This window comes from Emydura macquarii, unplaced genomic scaffold (assembly GCF_026122565.2).
Source record: "Emydura macquarii macquarii isolate MOO-44397 ecotype Brisbane River unplaced genomic scaffold, CSIRO-AGI_Emac_v2 contig_2734, whole genome shotgun sequence".
Classification (NCBI taxonomy): Eukaryota; Metazoa; Chordata; order Testudines; family Chelidae; genus Emydura; species Emydura macquarii.
This window is the reverse complement of record NW_027132871.1, coordinates 4,560,769-4,581,269: the sequence shown is the minus strand read 5'-3', so window position 1 is coordinate 4,581,269 and position 20,501 is coordinate 4,560,769. Positions and strand designations below refer to the sequence as shown.

General features: G+C 39.1%; 1 protein-coding gene across 1 annotated transcript in view; it reads left to right on the top strand.

Annotated features, from left to right (window-relative positions):
* Positions 1-338: 338 nt before the first annotated feature.
* Positions 339-20,501, top strand: part of FRMPD4 (FERM and PDZ domain containing 4) — a 156,233-nt gene continuing 136,070 nt past the window's right edge. Inside the window, exon 1 of the mRNA XM_067566137.1 lies at positions 339-453. Within this exon, the coding sequence (XP_067422238.1) occupies positions 416-453 (38 nt within the window). The 5' untranslated portion in view covers positions 339-415. The remainder of the gene's footprint in view (positions 454-20,501) is intronic.

Here is a 20,501-nt window from a genome sequence, read left to right as displayed (position 1 = left end):
CAGTTTTTTCTTCTCTTGATTGTGCTGCAGTGTATAAGAAAAATTAATTGTGTGTGTGCATAGATGCATATGTCCATGGCCTGGGTTCAAGTCCCTCTCACAGACAGGTCCCTATAAATGATTCCAAATCACATTCCTTCATAACTGATAGGAATAGGTTATGATTGAAAAGCCTCCTTTCTGCAGCCAGGAGATTGTTTGAGGGAATATTTCACACATTTGAAGATATTCAGGTGCCACAGTGATGTGTGTGGTATGCAAGAATTAATAGACTAGAAAAAATCAGACTTTTTCTCTTTGTTCCTAAGTGTGTGTTTATTTTTTGCTAATTTGCAGCCACAGGACCAAGTCTTCAGGTTGGCCACATCCTTCAGGAACCTGGAGCTTGAACCAGGGCCAACCCTATGGATGGGAGATGACGGCAAACAGAGATGGGAGAGACTACTTCATCAAGTAGGTTGGACAGATTTAGCATGAGCTTTTGCTACAGATGAATGAAGTATTATAACTTAGCACTTTTGCTCCTGCGCTTGAGCTGACATCAGCTTCAGCTTTACCATGTTAATATCTACTTGTTCTGGTTTGGTGCACAGAAAGATGGCCTTAGCCAGAATTTATTGTGCCCTGTCTCTCTCACAAAACTGTTTGCATATCCTTGGTATCTTCTGATATTGATAGAAACACACGTAGCTTAAGGGTTTGTTTTTCCTAGTATTTGATTTTCTCCTGAAAGCAATTTCCTAGAAGAGAACCTTACAGTGAAGAATTACAATAAACATGATTCACAAAACATCTCAAGGTTTAAAGAATGAGGCAAAAGATCAGTTTTGACTGGGACTGACAAATCTGCTCCATCTCTGACTTGTGATCCCTTTTTAGTTTGCACAATACATTCATCACACTGGCAAAGAGAAAATAAGTTGTATGATCCTATCTAGTTTGTAATCTAATTCTTAGATTGCCATGTGCTTGCACAGCTAAGATCCCTGGATCTTTGCCTCTGAATGTAAAGATTGTAAAAGAAATTAAAAGGAATGATTAGATTGCAAACAAAGGCTTTGTTTCCTTTTTTTTTTTTTCCTTTAAAACTTTCCATAATTATTCTTCTGAACTAATGTGCCTTGGATCAAAATAGATTTTCCTATCTCAGTAAGTATAGTTCTAGTTTGGATTGTAGTTTGGAACACTTTTTTGCTAAGCATAAACGGAGCTGAAATAGCAGAACCATCATTTGCTTTTACTCTGTTGTTATTAGTCTAACTTACTTCTGCAAAGACCAGGCTAAGTGTTATTTAAGAGGCAGGATTTCCAAAGTGCTTAACACCCAGACCTGGTGATCAGAATTTCTGGAGAGCTCAGTTCCTGTTAAAGCACCTAAATTAAGTGTCAAAAATTTCAAAAGGCCTCACACCCAGAAGCTTCTATGGTTCTAATTTTGTTAGTTGTTCTTCATGGGAGCTGTGGGCGCCGAGCTCCTTTTGAAAATCTGGGGTGAGATCTTCATCCCCACTCCATACTCTTCACGCAAGCTGAAAGGGCCGAAGCGTTATAAAGGAGCCCTAAAAGCTGTGAATCTAGTTAAAGGAGAATTCTCCTGGCACAAAAACTGAGGCAGACAGACTAAGAACGCGTGCATAAGTGTAGACTTAATAGAGGCAGAAAGGGTGTGTTGGGGACAGGGCCACAGCATATAGATTCTGTGTAGTGTTGTGGCCCTGGGCAACCAGGGAGAGAAATTTAGACAGGCCCTAGGATGTTTAAATTATAACAAGGGCTATAAATCGCCCCAGAATTGAGAGGGTGTAGCCTACCCTATCCCGCCCTCACCTTGGTCCATTAGTTCTCATCCGTGGACTTGAGAGTTTTTTCCAATCCAAAACTTACTTATATATCACTTGACCTGAGGGGCTGGGATATGTGTGTCAGTACTCTAAATATCTTATTGGGTAAACAGTGTTTTAGTGCCTCCAGCTACTAGCCAGCAGAGATGCTTTTACAAGTCAGTAGTTTCCTTTTATAATTACCTCTCTTATTTTCTTACACTTACACTCTGCCAGACTAAATCCTTGGTGCTGTAATATTTCTGTGTAGAGGGTTCTTTCTGAAATATTTTTACAGTCATTTAGTGTTTAAGTGATTATCACCTTTATTGAACTTGACTAGCCAGCAGTAACTAAAAATCCCAAATAATTTTTTCAATATACACTGGGTCAGGAACGTAAGTTGAGAAGAATCTTTTAGTGTGGTGCACTTTTGCCATTGTTACAAAGGCCTGGTGGAAAATTGAGACAGGGTAGTCCCAGAACTTTATAGCTATCATTTACTTTAAAAGTAGTATCTGCCTAGTGAAGACAACCGTTAGGCTTCGTTCCGGCTTGAGTCTCACTTGCAGAATGACAGTAGTCTAATGGATCAGTACATAGCTGTAACTTACTATATTGAATACATTAGCACTCATTAATTTTGTAAATTCAGAGAGCATTTTAAAAATTAATATGTGACTGATAATCATTACCTCTGTCTGCACTTTTTGTTTGCTTTCCGATTTCCTTTTAATATGTGGAGGCCTCGTGCTGTTTTACTGTCTTTCAAAATATTGTAGAAACCCTCTGATCAAAATTCTATAACGATCAAAGGGCCTTTTATGATAACAAATTATACTGGCCCTCGTGTTTAGTTTTTGTATTTATTGTGTTTTAGTGCTCAGAAAGATACTAAATTAACATTCTGGAAATGATAGTCCTCCATTCCTTTAGGGGCTATTATCGTGTCTCCAACTGGCTATTCATTTATTTATTTGGATCTATACAAACTGTAATTGAAGAGCACCCAACCAGTGTTCTGGATGTCCTTGACAATTTTTCTAAAACACTCTAAAATACACATCAACAGCTGAAATTAGTCTAGCTGTCACACAATTGGGAGCTGCCCTCCCAATACCCATTTCTGCATAGATAAGAGAAAAAAGATCAACCTTAACTACATTTTTACAGATCGGGAAAGAAGTTAGGTCTTAAAATGCTACAGCGGTGCAGCTGCATCACTGCAGTTGGCCACTGTAGTGCTTCGGTGGATGCACTATGCCAATGGGAGCATTTCTCCTATCGGTGTAGGTATTCCATCTCCCTGAGAGGCTAGGCCAATGGGAAAATTCTCCCAATCTACACCAGGAGTTAGGTCGGTTTACCTGCATTCCTCAGGGGAGTGGATTTTGAACACCCCTGAGTGACACAGTTATTCGGATCTAATTTCCTAGTATACAGTAGGCCTTTGTTTCAAAGGCTGAGGTCTCTAACTGAGAACATTCTGCCAGCCACAAGGCAGACCTCAATGGGAGAGAGCACAAATTAGTGCTCTCTAGATCGAAACCAACATCTTAAAATCAATTTGGAAATCACTAGGCAGCCAGTGCAGATTGTAGAGCACAGGTTTAATATGCTCCTGGCAACGAAATTCTGCACCAGATTTAATGTGGCCCTGTGTAATGTTCATTCCAGCAATCTAATCTCATGGAGACCAAGCTATGGAACGATCCACATCTGAAAGAAAAGTGGAGCAACCTTTTAGCTATCCACAGATGGAAAAAAGCAGCTGTAGCTGGTACCTGATTAAACTCGTAGTGTTTAAAATGCCCAAATGCCTGGTTGACAAGTATAGCCATCTTGCTAAAAGCTAAGCATGGTTTGGCTTGGTCATTACTAAGATGGGAAAACTCTATGAAAATCAAGGTGACTGAACTAATGGCATTGTATGGTGTTGGATTGGTATGGAGGTGGGGAGGATGGACAGACTGTTGCTTAACATGCTTACTTTTGAATGGGAAGTAAAATTGATGTCCTGACAACTTTCTGGTTATTAATTCTGTGGCACTTTTTAAGGCTTCTGTCCTTGTCAAATGCCAGCATTCTACCTACTTAATATTCCCTTCTCATTATAACCAGATACAGTATTTATCATCATTTCGTATGATTAAATTATTATGCAGTGTTACTGACACCATTATAATGGCTGATGTGTGGAAATGCTGTATTTTCAGGAAGTTAAACAGTTACAACAATGCGTAGGTTCTGTTTGAGGCAGGTGCAAGGTGATCTGTAATGAATGGGCCTGATTCATCACTATGTTACTTCAGTTTTATATTGGTGTAACTCCGCTAAAATCAATGCATTTAACCAGCATAAAACTGGAGTAACACAGTGCTGAATGAGGCCCCACATCTTTATTAGTTTCATAACAGATGAAGCAATCCCTGAGGTAGTTTCATAATATTTAATCAGCGAGGTTATTTTACAATCTTTTGTTCCCATGTGCTCCTCAGGTGCACACACTGTGGTGACCACACCTTGGCAAGAAGAGCTAGTTGGAGCTCCTCTAGGGAATCTGTCATGACAGTCCTTGAGTTAGCTGAAGGACTTGGGAGGCACCGAGTTGAGGTGGTTCTTCCCTTAGGGATTGAGGGTGTTGCCTCTGCCGCTCTCCTCGTCCATGGTGAAGGACAGAGCTTGAAACCTGCAATCAGATCCTTTACATTGCAGCATGACTGTAGATCAATAGAATACCGGTAGGGGCCCAAGAATTTTGTGTATCATCTGAGTCTCAGTCTCTCTTTTGGCAGTAACTGGAAGTCCCAAACATAACCAGCTTAGGGCCAGTGGTTTACCAGACTTACAGAATCCCTTATGTTGTATGTAGGGGCTAAGTCTTAATGAATTTCAGATTCACTTAACAGTTATTGTATGCGGATATACTGAACTGGGATGGGTTGAAAGTAACAGTAACATTTTGTCAGTAAGCCTGAAAGTAATCAAAGCAATGATGAATTCATGTTCTGTACAGAAACAATTGTACTGATTTAATGGAATGGAAAGAATGAATGCTCTGGTGGGGTATAAATACTTCATGTCTTTCTCACTTGCCTGCTAATAAAGTATGTGGACAGCACTAGTTGGATGTTAAATAATGCAATATATCCTATATTTACATGAGAATAAATACAGTACATCTTACTGTATGAGACATTTTGTAATGATGACTAAGGATAGCACTAGCTTTAAAAAATATACTCGATCAGCGTTCATCCTTCCTCTGAAGCAGTAATGCATGTAACATTAAATCACTATCACCCGGGTGCATTAGAAACAGATACTTTTGGAGAGCAAATAGCTCAAGAATTTAGTTACGGGATTTGAAACCATTTACTGCTGCAGTGAGTCACCAATTCAAATCGAGACACGGTTGCTAGTGAATGGTGGTTATTACCATCTGATGCCCCTGGTGGCCTGTGTGAAATGTGATGTTGGTTCCAAATCAGATCTGGTACCTCAGTGATGAGTGTGGTATCGATGCATGTGTGAGTAGATAGACTCCAATGAGACAGATCTGCACATCACAAAAACTGGCTTTTAACCCTTGTTGACCGCCTTGAAAGGGGGAGCCAAAGGTAGCCATAATAATTTACCCACTAGTGGTCCCTTTCAGAGTCCCATGAGGCACATAGATGAGTCAGTGTGCTCTTATTCCTGCTGTCCTTGTGGTATCTATTATTTGTCTAAGTGGAATACTTCAGTCTCAATAGCTGTCAAACATGCACCTTTCACTAGCACTAAATTAACTTAAAAATGAAGCCATTAATTTCCTGTCCTTCATTTTGACCTCTGGATTCTAGAAACAAAAGTGTACAAGGGATGTTTTGCAATTTGACAGTTATGTCCAAGGAAAAAGAAAAGAGATCAGCAAGATAACACCTATATCTCTGAGAATTTTATATACCTACAGATTAATTACATCACATTGGAGGAGATATAGCAATTCAAATCCTTTTCTGGTTTTGATTAAAACTCCTTAAGGCAAGTAATACAAAATGTTCACATGGGTTCTGAATAAGTAAATGAAATAGTTCATCCGATGCAACATCAACTGCTTTCTAGTTGCATTATTTACTTTGTGTCATACGTATATATACATTTAACAATAGGACTTATCTAAACATACTGTAACTATGAAATTAGGGCAGAAAAGAATATCTGCTAGCATCTCTATATGAAATGAAAGGTGTTATCCGTTATCACTGCAAAGGCTTTCTGGCATGAGTACCAAGAGATGTTTATTCTTTTCACTGAAGCAGATTTGTTTCCTTCTTTTAAATATGTGACTGCACCTGTGCATTGAGCTAATAAGTGGTAACCTCCACTGCCTGACAACACTTTGTGGAACACATACAAAAGCCTTTAACTGAAATACTTTGAAATCAATCACCATCTCCTTTTTATGGAATGCAAAATGGCCAGTGTGTGCCAACTTCAAAAGACACTTTTTTTGAATTAGGTCAGGTTTTCTATTAGCTAAAGTTCTGTTAGGTAGAACTTCACTTACTCCTTTTTTAAAATTTTGCTCACTTGCAATAGCCTTATGAGATAAATAACTAATTTTAATAAATGTTGCAGAGGGAGGGCAATCATATTATGTTGATTCTGCATATTAATCCTAAAACACAAACAACATAATGCAGGACTCTGAGTAGAAAATAGCTAATAGCATATATTTAATGCCATTGCTGGTTTGTTTTCTTTACATTTATTATATACAGTACATAATACACCATAATTTGAAGTTTTTGCAATGCGGATTTGAATACTAATTTAGGCCAGGTTAATTGAGGCCAGGTTAATTTAGGCCAGGTTAACTGAAATTTAGGCCAGGTTAATTTATTAACTCATTAATTTAGGCCAGATTCATTAGTGAAAATGAAATGAACTTGGAGTGATCATAGGGTTTCAGGAGGAAGCCATGCAAAATATGATGATTCTGTCTGAGTTTCACTTACTTGTTTAGTTAATTCAGACAAAAATACAGAGGCTGTGAACCGAGGTGAATTGAAACAAAGTTTTGGATAACTCACCTGTGAATAGAAAACACTAGATTTTTACTGCTTAGTTGATTTTATTTGTTTGTTTGGTTCGTTATTACATGTGCTCCCAAGTGATCTGCATTGCAGACATATATTTGGGGGGCAAAAACTCCTGCCAACCTGTTGTAGATCACAAGTGGCAATGTTGGACCTCCATTTTAATTCAGGTCAGCATTTGGCCACACCAACAAACCATCTCAAATTTGGGCACATCTTCCACAATCTGCTCAAAAAAGACCCAAAACTAGAAAATCAAGATTACAATGATTGTGTAGGATTATATTCAGCAACTCCAGTAACATGTAATCAATTATGTTGTTGTCAGATGAAATCTCCAAAAGGATCTCAACTTGTTTAATTTACATCATGTTCTCGTTCACTGGTGTCCTCAAGGACACATTCAAATTTCTGACATAGTGCATCCTAACTCCACCCATTGATTTGGATGGAATAAATGTCAGTGCTGAAGGCATTTCTTTGTCTTACTGCATTGTTATGATCCAGTGATTTCATCAGTTGAAATGTCCTGCAGTATATTTTGTTACTATCCCTGCCCACTGCTATTTTTCATCTGTGATTCAGATATTTTCAAGCATAGTATTCTCCTTTAATTTCCCAGCTGTTTCTGAAGATCACAGTTCTCTTTCCTGAGACATGTAATGTTACCAGCTTTGTGAATTTTGGCTTGTAAAATTTTGCCCTTTGCCATCATTGCCTGGCTTAATAATGGCGCAGTTGCAAGATGGCAAAACTGTTGTCCAACATCATCTGCGCTTGTAAACAAAAATCATGTCAATAGTTTCATGACTTCATAATACACCAAAGTGCACACAATACATCTATTTCACAATATATCTATAACCAAAAGGGCTGTTTTGTAGCAAACGGGAAAGTTTGTATGTCATACTTTGTGTTTTACCTGAACTTCCTTCCTTGGTGGACTTCATCTAACTCTTTTGCTGCTTGTTATCCTTCTGGAACCCCAGTGTCCAGAACAGCAAGCTTCCCCCCACACCCCTTCTTGCACATACATTTTGCACAGCTGGCTTTCTAATAATTTGGACATGACAGTAAACTATCGTTGACATTATTATTGGCATGCTATTCATACATCCTAAGAACCAATGATGTATACCTGCTCATAAGCATACTAATCAGTTTATTTCAAAATAAATAATGAACAAATAAGAAGTTGGTCAAGCTCTTTCACCCATTTATCTGATATCTCCAGCACTGTCCCAACCTGCCAGTCAATATGTTCTCCAGGATATGTCTCCAGATCATCTGATCTTCTTTCACAATATCCCAGCAGAGTTTGTTCCATCAGAAGGCTCTCAGGGATATCTGAAGGACAGAAGAGTATGGTCTCGCTTACTGTTACAATGTTGTTACCTCACCATGTTCTTGGAAATATTACTGTGAATCACCTCTCAGGCTAGTCTCAGAGCACAGAATCACCATGAAAATTTGAGGCAACAGCAGCTACCTTGTATACCAGTATTTGTGATTTTATGTTGCCATCCTGTGTGCTGACTGGTTGCGTTGCAGTCCTGCAACTGTCTCTACAAGAGAAGAACCACACTGAGATAGCGCAGAAATCAGTTATAATTTTTTCTTTGGACAGTTTGCAAACTGGCAGAGGAGGAGGAGGAGGAGGAGATGAATGTAGCCTTTCATGGCTTTTGAAAGCAGCCGAAACCTTTTTCACGGTGTTTCCACAAGTGGAGTGGAAGAGTTGCTCTAGATTAGTGGTTCTCAACACATTTACCATTGTGTGCCACATATGCAGCTCTTGATGTGTTGTGGGCTGCATCCACACATTATATATACTACCTGTATAGCCTTGGGGATGTCACATGGGCTGCAACTGTGTGCTGATTGGGCCGCAAGTGGGCTGTGGGTTGAAAACCACTGCTCTAGAAGAATGCAAACAGAAAACCACAGTAGGGCAATTTACCATTTCCCCCTAATTTTATATAGATTGCATGTGCTACATTATGATATCGTTTATTAAATTTTAAAAAATTAGTAACTTCGGAGTGGCTAAGCTGACATGTTTGTATTTCATCCTCTCAAATGCTCATAAATCAGTCTTTAGAGGCAATAAATAACACTTCTATTTCACAAGCAGGATGAATCACAGCCATTAATTATTTCAGGCTCTCTTTGAGCATTTCCACTTAGCCTCAGCTCAGTAAATTTCTCCCTCTCCCTTTCACTTAAACTCAACCCTGAGTGGTTTTGATGTGGCTAAACAGGCCCGTGTGTGTTTTCCCTTCTCAATTAATTTGAAAGTTTTTTTAATAAAACTCAGTTTCAGCAAGAATTAATTTGTGAATGGATAAATGTAACAATTTGCAAGTGGGCCCACATTATACAAAATAAAGAACACTACAGTTAGTCTATCAACAGCTTATGCTCGCCTTTTCTCCATGAACAAAGATATCCAGTGAAGCTGAAAGGCAACAAATTTAACAGTGAGAAAAAGTAATAGTTTGTTTTTATAACCTATATAATTAACATGTTTAACTCACGGCCACAAGTTACAGTAGAGGCCAAAATGCTTAGTAGGATTCCAAACAGTGTTTAAAAAGTACATCTCTAATGAGTCCTTCTCTTTTTCTTTTCTTTTCTTTTTTTTTTTTTTAAATATCCTATATAATTTAACTGTGACCAGACATACAACCATACATTTCAGTCAGGTTATTGTGTAATTATGAGGTTTCTTGCACCTTCCTCTGAAGCAGCTGATGCTGACCACAGTCAGAGACAGGATAGACTAGATGGACAACTGTTCTGGTTGGTATGGCAATTCCTATTTTTCTACTCTTTTCTTGTCACTGATATTTACTGCTGTAAGGGGAAAGTGTGATATGTCTCTTTCAGCCTGCCTAAGAATTTGTTCTTGGTTGATAGGGCTTGCGGCTGCTCCCCCAACCAATGTTTTCTTGAGAGGCAGAATTGTTTCTGTGGGAAGGGGAGTTGGAGGCAGAGGGGGGGAATAACAACAGGGAAAAACAAACACAAATTAATGCTTAAAGGATAGCTGAATAAATAGGAGGAAGCAGAAGAAAAATTATAGAGCAACCTGTTTAGTATCAATAGTCTGCTTAGAAACAACTTCAGTACATTTTTAAAAAGAAAGTGACTGTTAGATGAATCAAACTTCTTACAAGAGCTGATACTGAATTTAATGATAGGCCTTCACTCTCAGAAAGGGTTGCTTTATTTATAAAACATGAGAGATGTGGTGAACTGAATATTGATTGAGAAATCCTTTTTTAAACAACTAAATAGTGATGTGACATTGGCAGGTAGGATTATCATATTCTAACTAAACCAGCAGTAAGGCCAGAGAAGACAGATGCCCTTCAGAAAGAGTTGAGTGGGATAATAAACTAGTCTAGAAAGAAAACACATCATTTTAGATTAAGAAAAGTTATATAAATATTAATGGACTATATTCAGCAGAAGAGAAACTGTTGTTTCAGAAAAGCATAAGCTGACAGCGAGGATTGTTTAATTGTGTATTTCCCAAAATGTTTTGTTAGCACAGTGAAGTCATTCATTTCAGGGCTCTGGCTACAATACTCAGGATCTATTTTCTGACCTTCTCCCCACAATCTATTCCAAATTCATATGCCATGAGAGCTGTGTACTTCCTGAGCTTCTTGCTTCTGATGTACTTAAAAAAAAAAATTGCTGTTACTTTTTGAGTCTTTGGCTAGCTGTTCTTCTAATTCTTTTTTGGCCTTCCTAATTATATTTTTTACACTTCACTTGCCAGAGTTTAAGTGCCTTTCTATTTTCCTCAATAGGATTTAACTTCCACTTTTTAAAGGATGCCTTTTTTGCTTCTAACTGCTTCTTTTACTTTGTTGTTTAGCCATGGTGGCACTTTCTTGGGGTATGCGTTTAAATTGAGCCTCTATTATGGTGTCTAAAACAGTTTCAATGTAGCATGCCGGGATTTCACTTTTGGCATTGTACCTTTTAATTTTTGTTTAACTTCCTTGTTTTTGTGTAGTTCCCCTTTTCTGAAAGTAAATGTTACCGTGGTGGACTGCTTTGATGTCCTGTGTGTCGTCGTCCTCCCCCTTCCCCCCCACACACACGGATGTTAAATTTTTATTATGTTATGAACACTGTTACGAAGTGGTTCAGCTATATTCACCTCTTGGATCAGATCCTGTGCTCCACTTAGGACTAAATCAAGAATTGTGTCTCCTCTTGTGAGCTCCAGGACTAGCTGTTCCAAGAAGCAGTCATTTAAGCTATCAAGAAATTTTCTCTGCATCTCATCCTGATGTGATATGTACCCAGTCAATATGGGGATAGTTGAAATCCCCCATTATTATTGAGTTTTTAATTTTTATAGCCTCTCCAATCTCCCTGAGCATTTCACAGTCACTATCACCATCCTGGTCAGGTGGTCGATAATATATCCCTACTGCTATATTGTTATTATTCAAGCATGGAATTATTCTCCATAGAGATTGTATGGCACAGTTTAGTTCATTTTAGATTATTACTTCATTTGATTGTATGCTTTCTGTCACATATAGTGCCACTCCTCCACCAGTACAACCTATTCTGTCCTTCTGATTTCGTATTTGGTGTCCTGGTATTACTGTGTCCCATTGATTATCCTTATTCCACCAAGTTTCTGTTATATCAATATTCTCATTTAATACGAGGCACTCAAGTTCACTCATCTTAGTATTTAGACTTCCAGCATTTGTATATAAGCACTTAAAACAAATTGTCACATTTTAGCTGTCTGCCATTATGTGATGTAATTGAATGTGACTCTTTTTCATTTGACTGTTTCTCATCAGATCCTACCCATATTTTATCCTCTTCTATCCTGTCCTACTTTCTAGGATAGAGAGAATCTCCATTAATCTCTGTCCGAACCACGTGCTCATCCACACCTGTCAGCTTTCCCCCAGCCCTTAGTTTAAAAATTGCTCTATGACCTTTTTAATTTTACATGCTAGCGGTCCGGTTCCATTTTGGTTTAAGTGCAGCCCATCCTTCCTGAATAGGCTCCCGCTTTCCCAAAAGGTTCCCCAGTTCCTAATAAGCCTCTAAGTCTCTCCTTCCTATACCATCATCTGATCCACGCATTGAGAAAGTGCAGTTCTGAATGTCTAAGTGGCCCTGCGTATGGAACTGGAAGCATTTCAGAGAATGCTACCATGGAGGTCCTGGACTTCAATCTATTATCTAGCAGCCTAAATTTGGCCTCCAGGACCTCTCTCCTATTCTTCCCTGTGTCATTGGTGCCTATATGTACCACGACCACTGGCTCCTCCCCAGCACTACACATAAATGTGTCTTTAAATGTCTTGAGAGATACACAGCCTTTGCATCTAGCAGGCAAGTCACCATGCAGTTCTCCCAGTCATCACAAACCCAGCTATCTATGTTTCTAAAGATTGTGTCCCCCATCACTATTACCTGTCTTTTCCTAATAACTGGTGTTCCCTCCCCAGGAGAGTCAGTGCGAGAGGATACTATGACACCATCTGGAAGGAGGTTCCCAACTATGGGATCATTTCCCTCCACTCCAGTTTGATACTCTCCTTCCCTGAGACTTTCATCCTTCTCCACAGTGCAGAGGCTGTCATTTTGCGGGTGGGACTGTTCTACTGTGTCCCGGAAAGTCTCATCTACGTACCTCTGTCTCTCTTAGCTCCTCCAGTTCAGCCACCCTGTTCCCCAAAGCCCATATGGGGTCTCTGAGGGCCTGGAGCTCCTTGCGCCGAATGCACGTGTACACCACCCATCCATAGGGCAGGTTGCATTCAGTGCAATAAACTGGATAGTCCCCACTCCGTTGCTGGACTTCTGCCTGCATTCTCTTTTTACTCCTGCAGCTCTTTCCTGTATTGTTGTTTCATTTTTTATCAGGGGGGAGGCCGGTTATTGTCTTTAATTTACAGATTGTTAATGAAGTGTATCTACTCCCCCCATACACACTCAACTCCCTTGCAGAACTCCCCTGTTAGCTGCCTCTGGTCGCTTAGGAGTGGGCTGTTTAAACCCCGGTTCTCCCTGAGTAGCCCCGCCTCCTGGTTTAGGCTTGATTGGGTACCAAAGGACTTGGGGATCAAAGCTTCATTAAGAAGCTATCAGCCTTGCCTAGCAGGTTCCTAGGCTCAGCCCATGGTCCCCAAACAAACAGACCACACGATATACTTCAGTCAAGCAGCAAGCACACCACAAACACACACACTACAGATAACATACTCACCCCAAGAGTCACGTAGTCGCTTTTCCTTCACCTAGAGAAGTCCCTGGCAAAACTCCCCTGTTAGATGATTACCCATTCTGTTCATTCCCTCTGAAGCACCTGGCATTGTCCAGAGTCAGAAAACAGGATGCTGGGCTGGATGGACCATTGGTCTCACTCATTATGGTCTGTCTTGTGTTCTTAAAATGTTGTGTTCACAGCCAGGCTCTGCAGAACCTGAAGAGAAGAAAGGTAGAACAATCTAACAAATTAACAATCCTAGTCTCGGATCATGCATATGGAAACACTGTAAATGAGAGAGAACCATATTGATATGCACTTTAGAAACACAAGAAAGAAATGAGCATTTTCCTAATCAAAGGAATTGCAGAACAGTGCAGAAAAGAAAAAGCATGAAAATTACCAAAATATACTGATGTGCCTTTAAATAATACAGTCCAGTCAGTGCAGAGCTTTATTTCATGTGTGTGTGGGATCTGAAACAATAACCTAATGTATTGTAACCTTTGCAGGAAATATGGTATTTATGATGACTTTGCCACAGTCCTTAAAATAATTTTAAGAGGGGACAGGTTGAGGAGAACATGATTGCTGACAAATTCCTAGAAGCAGAAATTGATATTGGAGTCAACAAAGAAATTGATAATGATCTATGAAAATGCAATCCTATTGTAAGGTATAATAGTTTGGAGCATTACTGTAGAATAGTGCAGTGCTTTGTTTTAATAAGGGACACTCATAATACTAATGAAAGGCTACAGAACTTTAATTCTTATTTACATGTAGTCCAATTTGAATGACCTTTTTTACAATAAAATACTACTTAATTACATTCAAAATGTTGAGCTGCTAACTATAGTGTTATGAGGATACACTGTATTTTTGGATGTTGTGTATGTATAAGATGAAAGATGAGCAAATAAATACCTTAACTGTACCCAAGCTAATCTAGTCACTAACAGAATCATTGGAACATTTTAGAAGTCGTTTATCTGCCTATTGTTCGCTAGTATCCAGTGCTATGAAAAAGACTCAATTTAAAATAAACCAATTTAACTATGTGGCTGTTCAATTAAATTTTACCATAGCAACAAGGATTAGACACACAAGGTAAAAACCTGCTGACCGTGCAGAGATTATTTCTTACCCTTATAGCAACAGCCAATTGAATTTCAATTTTCTGCACCAAACATTGAGAGAGGTAAAACGAAAGGGATCAAAGTGCTTGTGATGCATCTTGGGACATCAGAGAATATTTTCCTGACAACGGAAGTAATTATCTGGAATTACAAATAGGAACATGGCAGACAGATATGAAAATGTGTAGGCTCATGGGATTTAATCAGCGTTCCCTAATTAAAACCTGGGCATGCATTTTGTTTAGAATACAGATAGAATGTAATGTAAAGGAGACTACCATAATTCAGTAAATTCAGCAGACTATTGACAGGTTCTTTTTCTTCATTTTTAAATGAAAAGGGATCTTTCAACAATTTTAAATGGGGAGGGTAGAATTATTGTCTGCAACCATACTATGGAATGAAATTTTCCTTTCTAGTGTCTCTTTCCTGAAAACACTCACATGAGTAAAATTACATACACATATATAGTCCTATTGAAGTATTCTTCCTATGCTTTGATCAGGGAAAAGTATTAATTGATCTGTCCATGGAATCCCATGAACACAATCAGGTTTTAGATTTCTCTTTAGGAGAATACACTGCTGTTGTCATAACGCTCTATTGATGGCATGGTAGGACAACATGATGATCTGTCCTTAACCATTGATATGGTAGCTCCTAAATGTGTTCTTCACATTATTTTCATAAATCACTTTTGTACACAGATGACCTGTAGCTAATGAATTTCATAGGGTATGTTAGAGTGTCAATGACAGAACTCTTGCTCCAAGTTAGATTAACTACAACAAAGAGTTTTTAAATCCCTATGGTGTGGCTGTAGTGGAGGCAATTAACCTTTTCTCTTCTCCACTGCATCTGTTACATCCTAGTCAGCGGCACTGATGTCACTGTTGGATAGATTTATTTATCTCATTTTCCTCTGCTGGGATACATAGACAGAACCAGCCAGGAGCTTCCCATTTACTTTACTGAGAGGACTGATTGGATTCCAAATGGATTGGATATTTTCATGGTGGGAGATCTGTGTCTGGAAGGGATAAGTGTAATTTCTTTTCTGGTTTTCTGACGCCCTAAAAGAACTACCCCTTTTACTATGAAACTGTAATTGCTAGCTAAGATTTGCCTGTCTTCTTGTGGAATGGTAAACTGTTAGTTACCCTCAAATGAATATTTCTTGCTTCTGGCGTGTTTATCACTGCCTCTAATCTTCATTTAAAGAAAGATTGTTGAGGAGGGTGTAGTAAGGCAAATGTGGTGTTATCTGGAGTCTTCCGCTTTTCATGGTCCCTTTCAGTTAAGCTTTGAGCTTGGCTACGATACAGAACAGAACTACACTAGTCACATTGGTTGATTATCTCCTCTTCATCCTGGATAAAGCTGAGGTGTCCATCCTCAATCTTTTATTTCATTGTAGGTGCAATTCAAGCTGCTGATTGAATGTATGGCTTGGGTCACCAATATCCGAGATCTTTCTTTCTCTCTCTCTGTGTACATTCACAATAGCAGAGATCTGGAGCTGAATTGCTCAGGGTAAGAGTCCCTACATGTAAATGTTTGGCTGATGTGGGGGTATTCATACTAGAGGGCCCTTGACTCTGAAATTTTCATCCCCAAGTGGTCTGACAGAGTTCAGATTCGTTGAGTCTCACATGATGTTACAGATCATTTCCTCTTCTGCACCTTTTTATGGTGTAATTTATTTTGTATTTGTTTAGGTGAAAGATTCTTTTTTATTAAGAATAATACTAAATATATACACTTGCCCAAAGACATCGTATTGATTGCATTTATAAAGGGACAAATGAATACTGAATACTTTTTATACTGGCTTGTACAGTTTGTGCTGACTTGAAACTGTTCTGTCTCTGTAGAGGCTTAAATCTGCCCAGGGTTAAAAAACAAAATCCCATATCCATAGATTCATAGAGGTATGTGTACTACTGAGCCAACAAAGGTTAAAAAATCAGCAGGCTTTGGGGTGACCTGTAATCAACCCTTAAGACATATCAAAAGGGTATTGCAATGATAAACAGGGCCATTCCTTGTAGATAGTTATCAAAGCCATGTTAAGTAGACTGGAATCTTTAACCTGTTTGCCTATATTGTTAGAGAATCAAAGAATAAGTGCTAAATGTGTCTGTGTTTACCTACATCCTGTTATAAAATGATCTACCTATATGATCTACTTAGCTTGTAGATGCCAAATCCTGTTCCTGACTTGTGACGCTTCGTTATTGAATTCTATTGACACAGAGCTCAAAACGGGATATTATCATTTACATAAGGCTTGTGGTGTAATAATTTTGTTGTCCTCATCTCTCCTTGAAGCTTGTAATTCTACATAGTAAACCACCTATGAACTATCTTGACAGTTTGAATGGCTGTTGCTAAAGGTATTGTCTGAGAAAGGACCACTGAATAGAGATCAAAGACTATCAGCTCGGTTTTATCAATGCCCACGTGGTGGAGTTACCTGTCTCTGCCCATCCTGCTTCAGTTATAAAAAAAGAAGTCTCAGACCTGATCCTTTCATCTCAGGTCTGCTTAAACTTTAACAGAGACGGTCTAAACCATAGGACCAAGATCTCCAGGTAGATACCTGGATTACCCTCAAATTCTCATGGAAAAACTCTAACAGACTGTACACCTGAATTGCCTATTGGACTATAACCCTTTGAATTGATTACAGAAGTACTGTCTAGATGGGAGCCAAGGAGTGGAATGTATTTGGCTTCTTGTTAACCAGTGTGCTACTACAGACACACTTTTGTTGCTAGCTCGGTGAATCTAATTATAGAATAAACCATCAGCTTTGGGGATTGTCTGCCCTATTTCTTGCAGTCTGCCCGGAGTAGGCATCCTCACTATGGCTGATCTAGGCACCTTGGTCACAGCATATTTAAAGTACATGTGACAGATGCAGGGGCTCTACCAAAGCACCCAGCAGTCAGAATTATCTCCCTGCTCAGGTATCTTGTAGATGTAGAAGGGAGAGGTAATGAGACATAGATGGGGGCTTAAAGCAAAATTAGGAGGTCAAAGGTAAACCAGGGAGCTCTATATTAAAAAAAAACCCAAAACCAAAACCCCACCCAGTTAGCCAGCCAGGAGGAAACTTTTTAGGAATCAGTGCTGTATCATATGGAGAGAACAGTGTTTTGTCTGCATCCTGTAAAGGTACTTTCTATTTTTGGGGGGGGGTTGTTTAAAACTCTTTTGTTTTAGGTTTTCGTTGTTGTAAAATCCAGTTAATGCCTTAAGCTTCACAATAAAGACACTGGAGAAAAGTCATCTTGATAAAACATTTTGGTTTTTGTTTGACCATAGGGGCCAACTGTGCCAACTTACAATAGCAGTACATAGGGATTTAGTTGTATAACTCCATTTTCAGCATCACACTAAAAATGTATCTACCAGTCTCATAGCACCCTTTAGGAAAAGAGGTTTGGTGTGTTTTTGTTTGTTTTTTTTTAATTTAGATTGGCTAAAGATAGCTGTTATGTGCTGAAGAATCCCAAATCATCCATTTGGATTCCTCTCACAACAATAAAAATGCCTACGTTTTTTAAAATATGAAAGAGACTTCAAAAGAATGAGAGATTGTGATAAGGATTGTAACCTTTCTAGGTCTCACAAAGGCCCTTAGCATGACTGACGTTACCTGGGCAGTTCTACCACAGCTGACCAGGTACATCATAGGACATTATTTCAATAGTCTCTGTTCCAACTTCCATTTAGTTCTCTCTCTCTGCTTAGAAACAGCTCTGTTCCTTTTCAGACTACAGTTAATTAAAGCAGATGCAAGCTAATGGCTGAATCATGAGACCAGCTGCATCTGTGGCACAGAGTCCTAAAGGGGAATCCTATCACTTGAACATAGTGTGCCTTGGTTACAAAGCTGCCTAATCCATCTTCTGAGTTGGAGTCTGTGATTTTTACATTGGCAATTTGGCCCTTTACTATGATGCAAGGGCCTAGTTAGGGAGAGTGACAGGATAAGAATTTGCTTACAGCTGCTCAGAAGCTTGTTTACCAAATTTTCCCACCTGCATGGCAACAAACAGTTGCACAACCTGTCTGTGCCTCAAATTGATTGGGATTTCATCCACCCACTCCTTACACATCAGGCTGATCCTCCCGAGGATCACTCAGCCCAGTGCACAACCAGGACACACACTCAAAGTAGCACAAGACCCAGATGCATAACCTGCTGACATATCTCCACTGCTTTGATGATCAATACTGCCCACAACACACCTTTCCAGATCCAGGGATCCTATACATGCTTAGCACAACATGTGGTGTACCTCATTCAGTGCATCGGATGCCCCAATAACAACTATGTGGGTGAGGCCAGACAATCACTACACTCTGGAATGAACTCACACCAAAAATGATAAAAGACAAAAACCCCATCTGACCCAGGGATGATCACTTTTCACAAAGTGATCACTCTGTATCTGATCTTTCAGTACTTGTCCTCAAAGAAAACCTGCACAATATCTTCAAAAGGTGAGCCTGGGAATTTAAATCCACAACTCTGCTAGACACTAAAAACCATGGACTCAACAGAGACACTGGTTTCATGACTCATTACAACGATTTATAACACACCCCACAGCCTGCTAACCCATAAGTGCTTCAAACCCCTTATACACTAAGTCTAACCCTCAATGGCCCACTTCTTTGCAAGTGGCCTCCTACAACATGTTGTGCCTTATGCTTAACAATCTGTCCTAATCAGGGCCGTTTTAAGACCTTTGTAGGCCCTAGGCACACTTGCCTTCGTAGGCCCCCTGACCGAAATAACTAATTTGATTTTAAGTTATTAATAAATAGTTTTTTAAATAATAAAAAAAAATTATATATAAAATTTTTTTCATAGGCCCTGAAAGTTTCGTAGGCCCGAGGCACTGTGGCTATTGTGCCTAATGGATAATACGGCCCTGGTCCTAACTTGTATTTAGCTTGGACTTTCTGATTTCCCTCCCGAGACCTGAAGAAGAGCTCTGTGTAGCTTGAGAGCTTGTACCTTTCACCAACAGACGTTGGTACAATAAAAGATACTACCTTACCTACCGTGTCTCTCTCACAATCAATGAGTCTGCTATCACTTAAATTGGATTCAGGATTTGACCTTATGTAAAAACCTTTAACTATTTGAACCTCTAGGCACATTTGTGCAATACAAATGCAACAGACAATTTATTGCTTTAATTGCAGTAACTCCTAAAGTCTACCAACCAAAACTGGGGCTCCACTGTGTTCAGTACTGCAGAAATCATAATAAGAGACGATCAGTGCCCTGCAAGCATATGATCTAAATAGAAGAATCATGTGGAGTGGGAGAAGGGAAATATTATCCTCCTTTTGCAGATGGAAAACTGAGGTACAGTAAGATTAAGGGACTAGTTCAAGGCCACACGTAAATTCTGTAGCAGATCCAGGAATTGAACCCTGGCCTCCTTTTACAAGACACCTTTTCCTTTCCCCATAGGGGCTGCAGTTGAACAGTGAAAAACTAATCAAATCTCTAATTGATGGACTACATATTGTGGAAAATACATGTCCAAAAGTAATGGTGGTGGTGGTTTGTTGTATTAATGGTAGAAAGATGATCTCTTTTGTCCCCCTTCTGTTTTGTAAACTTGTTTTGTCACATGAACAAATACTAACAAAAACAACATACTTACCTGAAATATGTGTCTATCCATCTTTTGATTTCCCATGACTTCAGCTGGTTCTACTGTGGAGCTTAATTCATGACTGTTGGTTTACATTCCTTGGAAAAGAAGATTTTAAAAAAGCATTTGCTTGTGTGGTTATTTTTGTGTTCTACTTTAATTTCTGTTTAGAGGCCACAAACCTCATACTGAAATATATCTGCAAAAATTTCACATTTGGGTTCCTAAAGTTTGGCACATCAAAACATATTTGGGTTTCTGATTTTCAGAGATACCCAACCCGCAACCCCCCAATGGGGGAGATGGGCTCAGAAGCTCTGAAAATCCAGTCATTTTATTTTAGGAGCCTAAATTAGGTGATTAACTTTGCCACCTAGACTGGGATTTTCAAAAAGGTCTGTGGGGGATGGATATTTAACTCCTTTGTTCCCCTTTTGGAAATCCCAGGCACAAGCTTGGAAATATTGGCCAGAATCGCGTTGTGTGTGAAAGTAGAATATAAAATACTC